The 19,557-nt window shown below is 41.3% G+C and overlaps 1 protein-coding gene, 1 long non-coding RNA gene and 1 pseudogene across 3 annotated transcripts in view; 1 reads left to right on the plus strand and 2 right to left on the minus strand.

The window, feature by feature from the left end:
- Nucleotides 1-2,481: 2,481 nt before the first annotated feature.
- Nucleotides 2,482-2,582, minus strand: LOC111524505 (annotated as a pseudogene).
- Nucleotides 2,583-17,316: 14,734 nt separating this feature from the next.
- On the minus strand, nucleotides 17,317-18,146 carry LOC111524464. Its single transcript, XR_002725796.1, has one exon. It is a non-coding gene; the product is annotated as an uncharacterized LOC111524464 (long non-coding RNA).
- SLC25A21 (solute carrier family 25 member 21) overlaps nucleotides 17,520-19,557 on the plus strand; it is a 505,801-nt gene continuing 503,763 nt past the window's right edge. Inside the window, exon 1 of one of the 2 annotated variants that reach the window (XM_023189651.2) lies at nucleotides 17,520-17,897. In XM_023189651.2, the coding sequence (XP_023045419.1) occupies nucleotides 17,828-17,897 (70 nt within the window). In that variant the 5' untranslated portion in view covers nucleotides 17,520-17,827. The remainder of the gene's footprint in view (nucleotides 17,898-19,557) is intronic. The other variant, XM_023189652.2, reaches the window with a different exon arrangement.

Raw genomic sequence — 19,557 nt, forward strand, 5'->3', positions numbered from 1 at the left:
CTGGTTGTTCCTTTCCATGTTTAGTGCTTCCTTCAGGAGCTCTTGTAAGGCAGGCCTGGTGGTGACAAAATCTCTCAGCATTTGCTTGTCTGTAAAGGATTTTATTTCTCCTTCACTTATGAAGCTTAGTTTGGCTGGATATGAAATTCTGGGTTGAAAATTCTTTTCTTTAAGAATGTTGAATATTGGTCCCCCTCTCTTCTGGCTTGTAGGGTTTCTGCTGAGAGATCTGTTGTTAGTCCGATGGGCTTCCCTTTGTGGGTAACTCGACCTTTCTCTCTGACTGCCCTTAACTTTTTTTTCCTTCATTTCAACCTTGGTGAATCTGACAATTATGTATCTTGGGATTGGGTTGCTCTTCTTGAGGAGTATCTTTGTGGCATTTTCTGTATTTCCTGAATTTGAATGCTGGCCTGCCTTGCTTGGTTGGGGAAGTTCTCCTGGATAATATCGTGAAGAGTGTTTTCTAACTTGGTTCCATTCTCCTTGCCACTTTCAGTTACACCAATCAAACGTAGATTTGGTCTTTTCACATAGTCCCATATTTCTTGGGGATTTTGTTCATTTCTTTTCACTCTTTTTTCTCTAAACTTCTCCTCTCACTTTATTTCATTCGTTTGATCTTCAGTCACTGATATCTTTTCTTCTGCTTGATCGAATTGGCTATTGAAGCTTGTGTATGCTTCATGAAGTTCTCATACTGTGGTTTTCAGCTGCATCAGATCATTTAAGCTCTTCTCTACACTGATTATTCTAGTTAATCATTCATCTAACCTTTTTTCAAGGTTTTTAGCATCCTTCCGCTGGGTTAGAACATGCTCCTTTAGCTCAGAGAAGTTTGTTATTACTGACCTTCTGAAGCCTACTTCTGTCAACTCATCAGACTCATTCTCCATCCAGTTTTGTTCCCTTACTGGCAAGGAGTTGTGATCCTTTGGAGGAGAAGAGGTGTTCTGGTTTTGGGAATTTTCAGCCTTTCTGCTCTGGTTTCTCCCCATCTTTGGGGTTTTATCTACCGTAGGTCTTTGATGTTGGTGACCTACAGATGGGGTTTTGGTGTGGATGTCCTTTTTGTTGATGTTGATGCTATTCCTTTCTGTTTGTTAGTTTTCCTTCTAACAGACAGGCCCCTCAGCTGCAGGTCTGTTCAAGTTTGCTAGAGGTCCACTCCAGACCCTGTTTGCCTGGGTATCACCAGCAGAGACTGCAGAACAGCAAATATTGCTGCCTGATCCTTCCTCTGGAAGCTTCATCCCAGAGGGGCACCCATCTGTATGAGGTGTCTGTCGGCCCCTACTGGGAAGTGTCTCCCAGTCAGGCTACTTGTGGGTCAGGGACCCACTTGAGGAGGCAGTCTGTCCATTATTGGAGCTCAAACGCCATGCTGGGAGAACCACTGCTCTCTTCAAAGCTGTCAGGCAGGGACGTTTAAGTCTGCAGAAGCTCTCTGCTGCCTTTTGTTCAGATATGCCCTGCCCCCAGAGGTGGAATCTAGAGAGGCAGTAGGTCTTGCTGAACTGCAGTGGGCTCTGCCAAGTTCGAGGTTCCCTGCCGCTTTGTTTACAGTGTGAGCATAGAACTGCCTACTCAAGCCTCAGCACTGGTGGATGTCCCTACACCCGCCAAGCTCCAGCATCCCAGGTGAATCTCAGACTGCTGCGCTAGCACCAAGCAAGGCTCCATGGATGTGGGACCCACTGAGCAAGGCATGGGAGGGAATCTCCTGGTCTGCCAGTTGTGAAGACCATGGGAAAAGCACAGTATTTGGGCAGAAGTGTACCATTCCTCCAGGTATGGTCACTCACAGCTTCCCTTGGGTAGGAAAGGGAAATCCCCCAACGCCTTGCACTTCCGGGGTGAGGCAATGCCCCACCCTGCTTTGGTTCACCCTCTGTGTGATGCACCCACTGTCCAACCAGTCCCAATGAGATGAACCAGGTACCTCAGATGGAAATGCAGAAATCCCCCATCTTCTGCATCAATCTCACTTGGACCTGTACACCAGAGCTGTTCCTATTTGGTCATCCTGGAAGCAATTCCAATAGGCTTTTTTTTTTTTAAAGCAGTTTTAGCTTTAATGAAAAGTGAGGCTGGACATACTGGCTCACACCTGTAATCCCAGCATTTTGGAAGGCCAAGGTAGGAGGATCACTTGAACCCAGGAATTGGAGACCAGTCTGGACAACATATTGAGACCATGTCTCTACAAGAAATAATAAAACAAAAAATAGCCAGGCATGGTGGCTCATGTCTGTAGTCCCAGCTACCTGGGAGCCAGAAGGGGAGGATCACTACAAGCCCGGGAGTTCGAGGTTGCAGTGAGCTATGGTCACAGCACTGTGCTCTAGCCTGGGCAACAGAATGAGACCCTGTCTCTAAAGAAAAAGAAAGAAAAGTGATCAGATAGTACAGAAGTTATCTTATACCATGTCACCGCCAGAGTTTCCCTTATTATTTTTTGTTTTATTTTTAAATTTTTTTTTTAATATGGAACACTTCACAAATTTGTGTGTTATTCTTGTGCAGGGGCCTAATATTCTCTGTATTGTTCCAATTTTATGTGCTTTAGTCCCTGGCATTAGTATTTGTTACAATTGATGAACCAATATGGATACATTATTAACTAAACTCTGTAGTTTACATTGTGGCTTATTCTTGGTGTTACACAGTTTTATAGAGTTTGCCAACAGCACTGTGTCATGTATTTACTATTACAATATCATACAGAATAGTTTCACTGTCCTAAAAATCCCCTGTGTTCATCTATTCATCTTTGCCGCTCCCACACTCTCTGGCAGCCCCTCTTTTTTTTTTTTTTCTTTTACTGTTTGTATAGTTTTTGCCTTTTCCTGAATGTCACATAGTTGGTATCATACAACATATAGCCTTCTTAGATTGACTTCTTTTACTAAGCAATATGTATTTAAGTTTCCTCTATATCTTCTCAAGACTTGATAGTTCATGTTTATTTATTTATTTGTTTGTTTATTATATTTTACTTTACTTTTGCTAGAGACAGGGTCTCACTGTATTGCCCAGGCTGCTCTTAAACTCATGGGCTCAAGCAATGCTCCCACCGTAGTCTCCCAAAGTGCTGGGATTCCACTGCTCCCAGCAGCTCCTATCTTTTTATGGCTGAATAGTATTTGTTTATCCATTTACCTTTTTTTCCTTTTCTTTTCCTCTTTTTTTTTATTTTTTTAAGACAGGGTCTCACTCTGTCATCTAGGCTGGAGTGCAGTGGCACAATCTTGGCTCACTGCAGCCTTGACCTCCTGGACTCAAGCAATTCTCCTGTTTCAGCACCCCTGAGTAGTCAAGACTACAGATGTATGCCACCACACCAGGCTAAATTTTTGTATTTTTTGTAGAGACACGGTTTTGCCATGTTGCCCAGGCTGGTCTTGAACTCCTGAGCTCAAGTGATTCACCCCTTCACCCTCCCAAAGTGTTGAGATTACAGATGTGAGCCACTGCGCCTGGCCTCCATTCACCTATTGAAAGATTTCTTGGTTGCTTCTAAGTTTTGGCAATTATGAATAAAGCTGCTATAGATATCTATGTATTTTGTGTGTGTGTAAATATATGTTTTATATTTGTGTAAATATAAGTTTTCAACTCATTTGGGTGAATAACAAGGAGTGCAATTGCTGGATTATATGTTAATAGCATGTTTGGTTTTGTAAGAAACTGCCGTACTGTCTTCCAGAGTGGAGGCAGTATTTTGCATTCCCACCAGCAATGAATGAGAGTTCTTGTTTCTCCACATCCTCACCAGCGTTTGTTGTCAGTGGTTTGGGTTTTATGCATTCTCATAGATGTATAATGGTATTTTATTGTTGTTATAATTTGCAATTCCCTAGTGGAATACTGTGTAGTGTTCAGCACCTTTTCATATGCTTATTTGCCTTCTGTATTATCTTCTTTGATGAGGTGTCAATTCACATCGTTTTGCCTGTTTTTTGTTATTTGGGCCATAATTGGATTGCTGGTTTTTTTCTAGCAGTGAAAACCCTAGCCCTAGCCCCTTTCTATGTTTTTTTTTTTTTCTTTTCGTTTTTGTTTTCCAAATTGGCTTACAATTATATATTACATACATACATTTATATCACATTCTTTTTTTTAAATTATTCACTGCAACAAAGTTAAGATTAGATGGATACTCTCAAATACTGCTGTTAGACATATAACTTGGCTCAACCTTACTAGAAAATGATTTTGCAGTTTTAAAATTGGCAGATAAAATTTTACATACTTCTCAGCCGGGCACGGTGGCTCACACCTGTAATCTCAGCACTTTGGGAGGCCAAGGAAGGCAGATGATGAGGTCGGGAGTTAGAGACCAGCCTGACCAACATGGTGAAACCCTGTCTCCACTAAAAATACAAAAATTAGCTGGAACTGGTGGCACCCGCCTGTAATCCCAGCTACTCAGGAGTCTGAGGCAGGAGAATTGCTTGAACCAGGGAGGCAGAGTTTGCAGTGAGCTGAGATTGCACCACTGCACTCAAGCCTGGGTGACAGAGCGAGACTCTGTCTCAAAAAGACAAAACAAAATGAAACAAACAAACAAAAATTTACATGCTTCTCATGTAAAATATGATGTTTTAAAATATATATGCCTTGTGAAATGGCTAAAACTAGCTAATTAACACATGCATTACCTCACAAAGTTGTCTCTTTTTTGGTGAGAATACTCTCTAAGGCCAAGCATGCTGGCTCATACCTGTAATCCCAGCACTTTGGGAGGCCAAGACAGGCAGATCACTTGAGGTCAGGAGTTCAAGACCACCCTGCCCATTATGGCAAAACCTCCTATCTACAAAAACTACAAAAATTAGCCGGGCATGGTGGCAGGCACCTGTATCCCAGCAACTTGGGCAGCTGAGGCAGGAGAATTGCTGAACTAAGAGGCAGAGGTTGCAGTGAGCCCAAATTGTACCACTGCACTCTAGCCTGGGTGACACAGTGAGACTCTGTCTCAAAAATAAAGAAAATAAAATATACTTTGAAATGGTTATATCTAACTAATTAACACATGTATTACCTCATAGTTATTTATTCATTTGTTTGTTTGTTTATTTATTTATTTATTTATTTTTGGTGAGAATATTTAAAATCTACTCTCTAAGGCCGGGCATGGTGGCTCAAACCTGTAATCTCAGCACTTTGGGAGGCTGAGGGGGGTACATCACTTGAGGTCAGGGGTTCAAGACCAGCCTGGCCAACATGGCAAAACTCCATCTCTACTAAAGATAACAAAAATTAGTTGGGTGTGGTGGCGCATGCCTGTAATCCCAGCTACTTGGGAGGCTGAGGCAGGAGAATCGCTTGAACCCAGGAGGCAGAGGTTGTAGTGAGCTGAAATTGCACCACTGCACTCCAACCTGGGTGCAGAGTGAGACTTCATCTCAGAAAACAAACAAACATACAAACAAACAAATCTACTCTAAGTATTTTTCAAAAATACAATATATTGTCATTAACTGTATTCACCATGTTGTACAATTGGTTGCTTGTTTTTTAATATTGAGTTTTAAGACTCTGTATACTTGAGATACATATCCTTCATCAGGTATGTATTTTGTAAATACTGTCTCCCGTTCTGTGGCTTGTTTTTTCATTCTTTTAATAGTGTCTTTCACAGAGCAGAAATTTTTAATTTTAATGAACAGTCAAACTTATGAATTTCTTTGTTCATGAATCATGTTTTTGGTGTTGAATCTAAAAACTCATTGCTAAGTGAAGATCACCTAGATGTTCTCAAATGTTATAAAAGTTTTGTCATTGAGTGTCTCATATTTAGGTTTGTGAGTTGTTTTTAATTAATTTTTATGAAGGAATAAGGCCATTGTCTAGATCCATTTTTTTGCGTGTTGATGTCCAATTGTTCCAGCACCATTTGTTGAAAAGACTATCCTTTCTCCATTGAATTGCTTTTTTTTTTTCTTTGTCAAAGATCAGTTGACTGTATTGGTGGGGTCTATTTCTGAACTTTCTTTTTTTTTTTTGAGACAGAATCTCACTCTGTCACCCAGTTTGGAGTGCAGTGGTGTGGTCTTGGTTCACTACAACCTCCACCTCCTGGGTTCAAGCGATGCTCGTGCCTCAGCCTCCTGAGTAGCTGGCATTACAGGCGCATGCCACTACACATGGCTAACTTTTGTATTTTTGATAGAGAGGGTGTTTCACCATGTTGGCCAGGCTGTCTCGAACTTCTGACCTCAAGTGATCCGCCTACCTTGGCCTCTCAAAATGCTGGGATTGGAGGTGTTAGCCACCATCTCCAGCCTATTTCTGGACTTTCTATTCCATTCCACTGACCTGTTTGTTCTAGATTATGGTAGCTTTACAGTAAGTCTTGAATTTGAAGTCAGTAGATCAGTCCTCTTACTTTATTCTCTAGCTTCAGTATTGTTTTCTTTTGGGTCTTTTGCTTTTCCATATAAAATTTAGAATCAGTTTGTTGATTTCCACAAAATAACTTACTGAGATTTTGGTTGAATTGCATTGAATCTATAAATCCAATCGGTAAGAACTGACATCTTAATCATAGTGAGCCTTCCTATTCATGAACATAGAATATCTATTTATTTACATTTTCTTTTCTTTCTTTCATCAAAGTTTTGTTAGGTCTTGACCGTATTTTGTTAGATTTATTCCTAAGTACTTCAATTTTTTGGTGCTAATGTACATAGCACTGCATTTTTAATTTCAAATTCCAGTGGTTTATTGCTAGCGTGTAGGAAAACAATTGGTTTCCAAAATACTAAGCTTTATCAAGCAACCTTGCTATGATAACTTATTAGTTTCAGGAGAGTTTAAAAAATTGGCTTCTTGGAATTTTCTACATAGATAATCATGTCATCCGTGAACAGTTTATTTGATCCTTCCCAATTGGTATCCTTTCATGATTCATTTTCAGTTATCATATATGTAATTAAAAAAAAAAACAAAACTAACTCATTCTCCTTCCTGATCTCAGCATCAGATTCTCTGCCCTCCACTATTCCCTTTCTTAAATATCTAAGGACGGAGCTTCAAAATACATGATTCCAAGTGTTTTAGAACTACGGGAATAAATCCACAATTAATGATTTCAGCACTTATCTCTCAACAATTGATAGAACATGCAGACAGAAAATCAGTAAGGATACAGAAGACTTGAACAACAGTATCAATCAACTTGTCTAACTGACACTTATAGAAGAGACCACCTATCAACAGCAAAATACACATTATTTTCAGATTCACATGGAATAATTGCAAAGACAGACCATAATCAAGGCCATAAAACAAACACGAATACATTTTAAAAGATTCCAATCATATAGACTATGTTCTTTGACCAGAGTTCAGTAAACTAGGTATTCATAGGAGAATGCTATTTGGAAAATCTCCAAGTTTTTGGAAACTAATTAACATGCTTCTAGATCACCCATGGGACAAAGAATAAATCAAAAGGGAAAATCCTAAGCATTTTAAAGTGATAAAAAGTGGAAACACCATTTGTCAAAACCTAAGGAACTGCGCAACACAAAAAGTGAACCCTAATGTAAACTATGAACTTTAATAATAATGTATCAATATTGATTCATTAATGTATAAAATGCACTACACTTATGTAAGATGTTAACAATAAGAGAAACCCCTATGGAGTGCAGGGGGAAATGTATATAAGAACTCTACTTTCTGCTCAATTTTTTTTTTTTTTTTTTGAGACACGTTCTCCCTGTGTTGCCCGGGCTAGAATGCAGTGATGCAATCTTGGCTCACTGTAGCCTCGACCTCCTGGGCTCAAGAAATCCTCCCACCTCAGCCTGCCAAGAAGCTAGGACTACAGGCCTGAGCCACCATGCCCGGCTGTTTTTTGTAGTTTTAGTAGAAATGGGATTTCGCCATGTTGCCCAGGCTGGTCTTAAACTCCTGGGCTCAAGAGATCTGTCCACCTCGGCTTCCCAAAGTGCTAGGATTACATGCTGAGCCACCATGCCCAGCTTTCTGCTCAATTTTTCTGGAAACCTAAAACTTCTCTAAAAGAGTAAAGTCCGCTGGGCACAGTGACTCACTCCTGTAATTCCAGCACTTTGGTAGGCAGAGATGGTTGGATTGCCTGAGGTCAGGAGATCGAGACCAGCCTGGTCAACATGGCAAAGCCCCATCTCTACTAAAAACACAAAAATTAGCCAGGAGGGGTGGCAGGTACCTGTAACCCTAGCTACTCAGAGGCTGAGACATGAGAATCGCTTGAACCAGGAGGTGGAGGTTGCAGTGAGCCCAGATAGCACCACTGTATTCCAGCCTGGGGGATAGAGCAAGACTCTAAAACAAAAATAAGTAAGTAAGTAAATAAATAAATAAATAAAATTAGCTTGGCCTGGTGGCACATGCCTGTAGTACCAGCTACTCCAGAGGCTGAGGCGGGAGAACTGCTTGAGCCCAGGAGGCAGAGGATGCAGTGAGCCAAGGTCGCGACATTGCACTCCAGCCTGGATGAGAGGGAAACTCTGCCTCAAAAAAAAAAAAAAAAAAGGAAAGTCCTATAATTTAGATTAATGAAAAAAAAAAATCAAAATTTGTGGGATGCCTATAAAGCAGTACTTAGAAGAAATTTATAGTACTAAACACCAATATTAGAAAAGAACAGCCTCAATAACCTTAGCTTCCACCTCAAGAAACTAATAAGGAACAAAATAAAATAGAGTAAATGAGAGAATGGAAATAATAATTATAAGAATAGAAATCAGTATAACAGAAAACAGAAAAGCAATGCAGAAAAATGAATGAAATTAAAACCTGGTTCTCTGATAATACCAATAAAATTAAGTGATCAAGAAATAAACCAGACATACCCAAATAAATGAAGGTTAATTTACAAAAAGAAAAAGAAAAAAAGAAAGAAGACTACCAATATCAGAAATTAAAGAAGTGACATCACTACAAATTCCACAGATATTAAAAGAGGAATATTATTAAAATTGTATGCCAATAAACTTGATAGCTTACATGAAATGGACAAATTTCTTGCAAAGGTAAGCAAAGATACCATCTCAGCTATAGTTTAACCTTAGCCAGATCCAAAGGTAGCTTTGGAGCATGAGTTGCAACACAGTACAGTAGTCTTCCATTATTTGCAGTTTTGCTGTACACAATTTCAGTTGCCTGCAGTCAACCGTGGTCCAAAAATATTAAATGGAAAAGAAAATCCCAGAAATAAACAATTCATGAGTATTAAATTGTGTTGTTTGAGTGCATGATAAAATATTGGGCCATCCCATTCTGTCCTGCCTCAGATATGAATCATGCCTTTATCCAGCATTATCTATGATGTATATACTACCCAACCTGTTAGTCATTGCTTCTGACATCCATGTACATCATTACTGCTCGATGACCCAGAATCACCAAGAAGCAGATGATCCTCCTTCTTATGCATGGTCAGAAGGTCAGTATTAGCCTAATGCTATGTCACAATGGTTAACAATGGCTATGTCATTCACCTTACTTCATCTTATCATGTAGGCATTTTATCATTTCACATCGTCACAAGAAGAAGGTTGAGTACAATACAGTAAGATATGGCCGGGCGCGGTGGCTCAAGCCTGTAATCCCAGCACTTTGGGAGGCCGAGACGGGCGGATCACGAGGTCAGGAGATCGAGACCATCCTGGCTAACCCGGTGAAACCCCGTCTCTACTAAAAAAAAATACAAAAACACTAGCCGGCGAGGTGGCAGCGCCTGTAGTCCCAGCCACTCGGGAGGCTGAGCCAGGAGAATGGCAGGAGCCCGGGAGGCGGAGCTTGCAGTGAGCCGAGATCCGGCCACTGCACTCCAGCCTGGGCAACAGAGTGAGACTCCGTCTCAAAAAAAAATAAAAATAAAAAAAATAAAAAAAAATAAATAAATAAAAATAAAAAAATAAATAAAAATACAGTAAGATATTTTGAGGGAGAAAGAGGCCACATTCACATAACTTTTATTACAGTATATGGTTGTAACTGCTTTATTTTTATTATTTTTGTTAATCTCTTACTGTGCTCCTGCGCCCAATTTTTTTTTTTTTTTTTTTGAGATGGAGTTTTTTTCTTGTTTCCTAGGCTGGAGTGCAATGGTGCGATCCCAGCTCACTGCAACCTCCGCCTCCCAGGTTCAAGCAATTCTCCTGTCTCAGCCTCCCAAGTAGCTGGGATTACAGGCATGTGCCACCATGCCCAGCTAATTTTGTATTTTTAGTAGAGATGGGGTTTCATTATGTTGGCCAGGCTGGTCTCGAATTCCTGACCTCAGGTGATCCACCTGCCTCAGCCTCCCAAAGTGCTTAGATTACAAGCTTGAGCCACCACGCCCAGCCTTACTGTGCCCAATTTAAAAATTACACTTTATCATAGATACATATGTATAGGAAAAAAAAGTACTATTTGCTGTTTCAGGCATCTACTGGTGGTCTTGAAATGTATTCCTCCCAGCAGGTAAGGTAGGTGGGGGTGGGGGGACTACTGTATTGGTCCCATCTTAAGGCAAAGAGGCCAGCATTTTGTTCCCCTTTTTATTTGAGTCAGTCATTGGCTATGGGGTTGCCTCCAGCATGGTGAAGTGGGAAATGATGACATATGTAACCTCCCAGGTAAGGTAGTGATGTGTGTGACTTCCCAAGCTTCTCTTTGGCTGAGGGCATGATATGGTTTGGCTGTGTCCCCACCCAAATCTCATCTTGAATTCTAGCTCTATAATTCCCTCATGTTGTGGGAGGGACCCACTGGGAGATAATTGAATCATGGGGGCAGTTCCCCCACTCCATGCCATTCTCATGGTAGTGAATAAGTCTCATGAGATCTGATGGTTTTATAAGGGGAAACCCCTTTCGCTTTGCTGTCATGTTCTTCTCTTGTCTGCCTCCACGTGAAACATGCCTTTCACTTTCTGAGATGATTATGAGCCCTCCCCAGCCATGTGGAACTGTGAGTCCATTAAACCTCTTTTTCTTTATAAATTACTCAGTCTTGGGTATGTCTTTATCAGCGGTGTGAAAACAGACTAATAGAGGACATTTCTCTAGAAAATAAATTAACTATGAGTTCATAGCCATTAATACTCACAGCAGCTGGTATGGGCAGGCCAGCTTCGTAAAGGGATCTGGATGGGGCACCAACATCATCCACTACAATGACATTGAGACCTTTCTGATAAGAAGAAATCAGCTGGTCATGGTGGCTCATGCCTGTAATCCTAGCATTTTGGGAGGCCGAGGCTGGTGGATCACCTGAGGTCAGGAGTTCGAGACCAGCCTGGCCAACATGGTGAAACCCCGTTTCTAGTAAAAATACAAAAATTAGCCAGGCATCATGGCATATGCCTGTAATCCTAGCTACTTGGGAAGTTGAGGCAGAATTGCTTGAGCCCAGGAGGCAGAGGTTGCAGTGAGCGAGATCATGCCACTGCACTCCAGCCTGCGGGACAGAGTGAGACTCTATCTCAAAAAACAAACAAAAACAACAAAAAAGAAGAAATTAGTCATGGGAAGGGCCAGGGGAAGAATATTCCTGGCAAATAAACATCAAATGCAAAATCCATGAGGCAGAACGAGGTTGAAATACTCAAATTCAGAAAGAAAACCATTGTGTTTGGATCAGAGGCAAAATAGTATGAGATAAAGACATAGAAATGAGCCGTTCATACAGAGCCCTGAAAGGACCGTTATAAGTTTGATTTGGTTTTTAGGGCAACTGAAGGCCTTTGGAGGATTTTTGTTGTTGTTGTTTGTTTGTAAAGACAGGGTTTCACAATGTTGCCCAGGCTAGTGTTGAACTTCTGGGCTCAAACGATCTGCCCCCACTTGGCCTCCCAAAGTGCTGAGATGAGCTACTATGCCCTTTGGAGGATTTTTAAACAAGGTACTGTCATAATCTACTACATGTTAAAAAATATGCTGATTACTGGCTGGGCACGATGGCTTAGGCCTGTAATCCCAGCGCTTCAGGAGGCTGAGGTGGGTGGATCACTTGAGGTCAGGAGTACAAGACCAGCCTGGCCAACTTGGTGAAACCCCATCTCTACTAAAAATACAAAAATTAGCCGGGTGTGGTAGTGGGTGCCTGTAATCCCAGCTACTGGGGAGAATTGCTTGAACCCGAGGCAGAAGTTGCAGTGAGCCAATTTTGCACCACTGCACTCCATTCTGGGGGACAGAGCAAGACTCCGTCTCAAAAAAGAAAAAAAGAAACAAAACGCTGAATACTGAATGGGGACTATAAGGGCCAGGAGAATAATTAGGAAACAATTCCAGTAGTCCAGGTGAAAAATATTATGGCTGGAACAAAGGTGGTTGCAATGGAGATAGAAGTGAACAAAATCAGGATATATTTGAAGGTAAAGTTTACAGGGTATACTGATGGGCTAGATGTGGAGAGAAGAACATCAGGCATGAGTACTAGGTTTTTGGCTAGAACTATTTGATGGATAGTGATGCCATTTTCAGAAATAGGAAATATATGGGGAAAAAAGGGTTTGGGGTTCAGCATAAAAAGTTCTGTTAAACTTAAGCTATCTCTTTTTCTTTTCCTTTTTATTTTTTGAGAAGGAGTCTAGCTCTGTTGCCCAGGCTGGAGTGCAGTGGCGCGATCTCTGCTCACTGCAAGCTCCGCCTCCCAGGTTCATGTCATTCTCCTGCCTCAGCCCCGAGTACTGGGACTATGGGCACCCGCCACCACGCCTGATTAATTTTTTGTATTTTTAGTAGCGGCGGGGTTTACACCGTGTCTTGATCTCCTGACCTCATGATCTGCCCGCCTACAGTCTCCCAAAGTGCTAGGACTACAGGCGTGAACCACAGCGCCCGACCTCTTTTCTTTTTTTTTTAGAGACAGGGTCTCTCTGTTGCCCAGGCTAGAGTGCAGTGGCGCTATAATAGTCATAGTTCACTGCAGCCTTGAACTCTTTTCCTCAAGGGATCCTTCTGCCGCATGGGGTGGGGAGCCATTGCGCTGGGGCAAACTATCTTTTTTTTTTCTTGATACCCAAGAAAAAATGTAACATAAATAATTGGATATATCATTCTGGAGATTCAGGGATGTTGGTTATTTCCATGGCTGGAAATAAGAATGGGGGAGTCATCAGTGTATGAAAATTACTTTTAACTAAGGCCCTGGATGAGATTACCTGAGAAGAGAATCTGGATAAACAAAAGAAGAGAGTACATACCCAACCTCTGGAGCACTCCAATAGAGATTAGGTATAGGAGGAGGAAAACAGAAAAAAACAAGATCAGACCACACAGGAGTAAGAAATCCAGGAAAGTGAGGTATCATAGAAGCCAAGAGAAGGAAGGATTTTTTTTTTTTTTTTTTTTTTTTTTTGAGACAAGAGGTTTGCTCTTGTTGCCCAGGCTGGAGTGCAATGGCACAATCTTGGCTCACCACAACCTCTGCCTCCCGGGTTCAATCAATTCTCCTGCCTCAGCCTCCCAAGTAGCTGGGATTACAGGCATGCACCATCACACCTGGCTAATTTTGTATTTTTAGTAGGGACGGGGTTTCTCCATGTTGGTCAGGCTGGTCTGGAACTCCCGACCTCAGGTGATCTGCCCATCTCGGCCTCCCAAAGTGCTGAGATTACAGATGTGAGCCACTGTGCCCAGCCCTTTGATTTTGACACAATCAGAAAAGAAAGTTTTTAAACAAAGGGTGGTCAGGTTTTTTTCTTTTCTTTTTTCTTTTTTTTTCAAATGTTGCTGAAAAGTTAAATGGTATCAGAGAAGTGACCTTTGGAACACTTGGCAATGTCTGGAGACATTTTTGGTTATCATAATTGGGAGGGAGTTGTTACTGGCATCTATTGGATTGAGGTCAGGGATGCTGCTAAATATCCAACAATGCACAGAACAGCCTCCCTCAACAAAAAGTTATCTGTCAACAGTTCTTTGGTCTGACTTAGAAAATTCATGCTGGCCAGGGCTCAGACCCAACATATTGGAAGGTCAATTTGGGAGGACGGCTTGAGTTCAGGAGTTCATGATTAGCCTAGGCAACTTGGTGAGATGCCATCACTATTAGATTTTTTTTGTTTGTTTTTGTTTTTTTGTTGTTTTAAAATAACAACAAGCCGAGCCTGGGCCTGGTGTCTCATGCCTGCAATCCCAGCATTTTGGGAGGCTGAGGCTGGTGGATAACTTGAGGCCAGGAGTTTGAAACCAGCTTGACCAACATGGTGAAACTCCTTCTGTACTAAAAACACAAAAATTAGCTAGGCGTCGTGGTGTGCACCTGCAATCCCATGTACTCAGGTGCCTGAGGAGAATCGCTTGAACCGGGGAGGCGGAGGTTAAAGTGAACTGAGATAGCGCCATAGAACTGCAGCCTGGGCAACAGGATGAGACTCCATCTCACAAAACAACAATAACAGCAACAACAACAAACTCCCAAAAATAGTAGCTTAATAATATAGCCTAATCATAAACATAATAAGTATAGCCTAATGTCATATGTCTAATAATAAACATAGCGTGGCTGGGCCTGGTGTGACTCACACCTGTAATCCCAGCACTTTGGGAGGCATAGATGGGAAAATTGCTTGAGCCCAGCAGTTCCAGATCAGCCGGGCAACATAAAAAGAACTTGTCTCTACAAAATATTGTTTTAAAAATCAAAACAAAACAAAAAACCCCATAGCCTACCAAATAGAGGGCTCCTAAATTATACTTGGGTTCAAATTAATACCTCAGCCGAATACTGTGTTATTTTGGGGAAGTTACTTAATCTCAGTGCCAGTTTCCTCCTTTGTAAAACAGGAATGAGATAATGGATTACAAAATGCTTATTAGCCCAGTGCCTGGGAGAAGGTAAAGTCAACGAATGTTGTTATTACAATTGACTAGATAGGCTGAATATGGCCTGAAGGTAGCAGATTGCTCTTTACTTTTCTAGAACCTCCCCTATTCTCCCCAAACAACCCAATTATCTTTTAATATGTTCTTTCTAATCTGATACGAAACAAGAAATCAGATATCCACCCTTTAAAAAATTGGTTCTAACATTAGTTCTAAATGGATTTCTGCATGTTGATGGCTTAGAGGTTTTATTAACTCCTAGATTCCCAGTAATGTTCCTGAATGGTTTTTTTAGCCACTTAACAAATGATAGGGAAGTCAATAATTTAATCATGTAATTATCAACCAAGATCAGCTAAATAAATCAATAATTTAAAAAATATAATCTTCATACTTTAGCAGTTTTGCCCCATTAGGATATCACATCATTATTCAAAATAATAATAGAACAATGTGATAGAGGCTAGGGAACCTGAAATAGGTCAAGTAAATATTACCATTTTTTCCCAGCACTAAATCTTCCAGCATTCCAATATTGGCCATGAGCAAATTTAGCTACAGATGAGAATTACATTCCATTATCAGAGCGTTTAGCAGAGTGTTTAGCACAGTGAGTACTCGTTGGCTCTGTCTTCACTCTTGTTGACTCCCAACCTCTAGAATGTTCTCATGCCTAGGCCCCATATCCTCTTGTATTCTAGAGGTATAGGACTGGATTATATGTGATATCGTCTTACTTTTTTCACTCAAAGATATTTCTTCTAGTCCAGAGAGGTTAAAAAGAGGAAGTAACTTTTTAACAAGGATAACTGGGACTTCTCTAACTGAATCCATAGGGCTTTTTAGAGGCTGGGTTTTAGTGAGATACAAGCTTGCTCCCACCTACCCTGGATAAGATCTTCAGAGGGGAAGACACTCATGGAAATAATTATGTCAAAAGGTTGTCTTTAAATCTTGACCTGAAAGTATTATTGCATTTCCTGGATAATGTAGGGAAGACAAAAATTTACTTACAAGGTGGATCTCCTCCATTAGACTGTACGTGCCATGGGGGAGGGGGATTTATAGTGATATTTTCAGTATCTAGGCAAGTGCTAATACTTAGTGAGCTCTCAGTGTAGAATTTGGTTCAGTGTGTGCATTGAGGTTTAATAGTTGTGACCAAATTTTTAAAAACTTAAAAAAAATGGAATTTGTGGGGCTATTTGTGTGACAGAATGTAGTTTGTTTAGCCTGTGGTTAATATTTAAATCTACAATCCACTGCTATCAAAAGAAGGAATCCTGCGATGGAATCCCAGCTGTACTATTACTCCTGAGTGATCTTGGAAAACTCAATTTCTGCTTTGAAAAATGAGGAAAACATTTTCTATAAGCTCTGAAATTCTGTTTCTATGCCTAATATATAACAGGTTCTCAATATTTGTTGAATAAATGATTCTATATTGCATTCAAGATTCCATATTTAATTAGTAAAAGTCTGAAAGATATTGCTCAAAAGCCTTTATTCTATCAAGTTAGCAAAATTTCTGCAAACTATTTCTTGGTAAACATTTTCAAAATTAGCAGTTTTAATCAAATATTTAATGAAATGAAAAACTTCATTTTTGTGTATCTGATCACATAAGCAGCAAGTCTCCCCAATTCCTCAAGCACTTTAATTTTGCCAGATATCACTGATCAACTTTTAATGACTCAGCCTAAGAAATAAAAAATCAAGTATGAAACCAAATTATTGCACTTGGTACATTAGAAATCACATAAATTGAACCATACTAATTGCTGATATTCAACGGTTTTTGACCTCCAAAAATGGCAATTTTTATATGGCTCACACTAAATATGTTTAGCATTAAATAATGTGTTTTAAGAAATATTACAATAGGGCTTCTAAAGCCTCCCAGTTCTCTGTTTTACTCTTAACATCTCCTGTCTGTTAGGGGTGTGGCAGGTATTTTTGGAGAATTTCACAATCTTATATCTCTCATAGGCAACTTGTAGTTTAAAAAGTGTATAGATTAGTAGTTTTGTTTTGTTAACTATCCTAAGAGGCTAGTACGAATAACCAAACCTTTTATAGAGAGAATACACTATAAGTTCCTTAATGTTCCTCAATTGTTTAGGTCAGTGGTTCACAACCTTTAACGTTCATGACAACCAACAGAGAACTTGTTTCTGGGCCCTATCCCCAGAGATTCTGATTCAGTTTAGGTCGGGGTGGGGCCCACGAATTTGACTTCCTAACAAATTCACAAATTATGCTACTGCTGTGGGTACTAAAACCACTTTTAAGAACCACTGACCTGGGTATAGAAGAAACTATTGATAAGCAGGCTTTTTCCTCTTTTGGTCCTTAGGTAAATAAAACTCAAGTTGATGAGGTATGATTTTTACCTTAAATCAAAACCATTTTTGGTAAAGTTCTACCTTAGCTCTATTGTAAGGTAAGTGTAAATTAGATTTGCTTTGACTTAGCTGCTACAGACCACAATTACAGGATAACTAACTGAGGAATTTATTCACTTGTCCCTTCTTTTGAACCTCACTGTGCTCTGGCATGCCAGAAGGTGCAACGGTCGTCCCAACTTTGCACTTGGCGCTCCAGGCCTGGGTCATTTCACTTGAGTTATCAGAGGCAGCGCGTCCAGTTTCACAAACTGCCGGAGGCTCCTGATACAGAAGGGCGTGGGCGCCAATCTAGGAGACAAAGCCTGAGCCGTTGCGAAGAGCCAACCCAACCCCATCCGCAAGTCTTATTTCCAGAGACGTTTTCGAAGCCGAGGGCGCCTCTGCAAAAGCACTGCAGACAGGTTCCGACTCGCCGGAGATCGCGCGACGAATCTGCGCCTCGAACCCTGGCTTTCCAGCAGTCGCCGGATTGCTGCCCCACAGGGAGCCAACCCGCCTGAGGACCAGCCCAGCCCGGGCTCTGTAGATTCGTAGGCTGTGCAGGCGGCGAGCTCGCCCACGCATCTCAGCCCACTCCCTCGTCCACCCCCGGCGAAGATGTCCGCCAAGTCTGAAGTCGGCTTAGTGCGCGAGGCTTCTCGGCAGATCGTGGCCGGTGGTTCTGCAGGTAAGGCCACCCCGCCCTGCCTCGCCGGAGGCTAGTTGCTTTCCCCACCGCGTGTCCTGAAAACGTTTCCCAGACCGGTCTCCCTACTGAAGTTCTGCCGTCTTCCTCAACATTCCGCGCTCCCGGAGCAGTGCCTGAGCCCCTGAAAGCGCAAGAGCAAAGGAGGCCGGGAGCTAACGGCGAGTACCGGGTGCCCCAAGTAGTGTTGCCTCGGCGTCCGCGCCGGCCGCTCTCGGGTTCCCGGCATTCTCCGTTCCTAGCCTGTAAAGCAAGTGGGAGAGCCCCAAGGGCAGCGACTTTGAGGCGGTCTTTTTGTCTTGCAAGCTATTTTACTTGAAAATGAACCAGTTCCCTCTGACTTAGTTTTATCAATTGTAGAGTCTTTCTTCAAGCTCGCGAATCTTATATAAATCCTGCCTTCCTCATCAAAGTACTTACAGGACTCCACAGGACTTCTTATTGCATACTGTGCTTGCTTGGGGATATTCGTGCCTTAAATAAAGATATTAAAATTAAATGCATATGTGACACACATAAACACCTTTGATATAATGGGCTTACGTTAATTTATAGAGTTATGCTGTGGGGAAAAAGTAAACCTTTAGGAAAAAATGTTGTAATTTCGGAAATACTTTTAAATGTAGCTGGAGAAAGTTACTAACCACGAGATGTGTTATGTGCAAGTATTTTAAAGCTATTTTAAAATATAAATTAGGATTTGGTTTAAAATTTAATCTTACAGTCATGCATTTTTATTATAAATATATAATTAAAATAATTGCCATAATTGGCTCATCACCAGAAAACATTTTATAAATCTAGCCCTTCTTTCAATAAATTATATTATGGTAACTCTAATAAATCATGTTAAAGCAATGACTAGGAGATGTTTAACGTATAACTTCGACTAGTAAAAGTTACTGTATTTTCAAACAAATTTGGACTTTTTGTAAGGGGCTACTGCAAATTATGACTGGTTATCATTATGTCATGACCTACTTGCATCTCAGGAGTACCATAAGAAGCCACGTGTGTCACTTTCTTAAAGATGATATTTCATCAATATCACATTAGAACCATTCATTTCTTACAGAAAATTGTGAAATCAATCCTCCTTCCCCTTCCCCTTCCTTACTTTGAGATGGAGTCTCGCTTTGTTGCCCAGACTGGAAGGCACCGGAGCTGGAGTGCAGTGGCGGGATCTCAACTCGCTGCACCCTCCGCCTCCCAGGTCCACCTGAGTAGCTGGAATTACCAATGCGCGTCACAACGCCGGCTATTTAAAAAAAAATTTTTTGGAGAGATGGGCTTTCACCATGTTGCCAAGACTGGTCTCAACCTCCCGGGCTCAAGTGATCCTCCCACTGCAGCCTCCCGAGTAGCTGGGACTACAGGAACCCACCACCATGCCCTTCTAATTTTTTGGGGGGAGGTAGGGGAAGGGTATATATATTTTTTTGGTGGAGACAGGGTTTCACCATGTTGCCCAGGCTGGTCTCCAACGCCTGGGTTCAAGCGATCTGACCCCCTTGACCTCCCAAAGTGATGGGACTACAGGCGTGAGCCACCACCCATTATGATAATAGCAGTGGCCCCACTGCTTGCTCTTTCAGTTTTCCAATTGTCATGATGAATTTGCACCAATTTATTTACCGTTTTT

The sequence above is a fragment of the Piliocolobus tephrosceles genome, chromosome 6 (genome assembly GCF_002776525.5).
Source record: "Piliocolobus tephrosceles isolate RC106 chromosome 6, ASM277652v3, whole genome shotgun sequence".
Lineage (NCBI taxonomy): Eukaryota > Metazoa > Chordata > Mammalia > Primates > Cercopithecidae > Piliocolobus > Piliocolobus tephrosceles.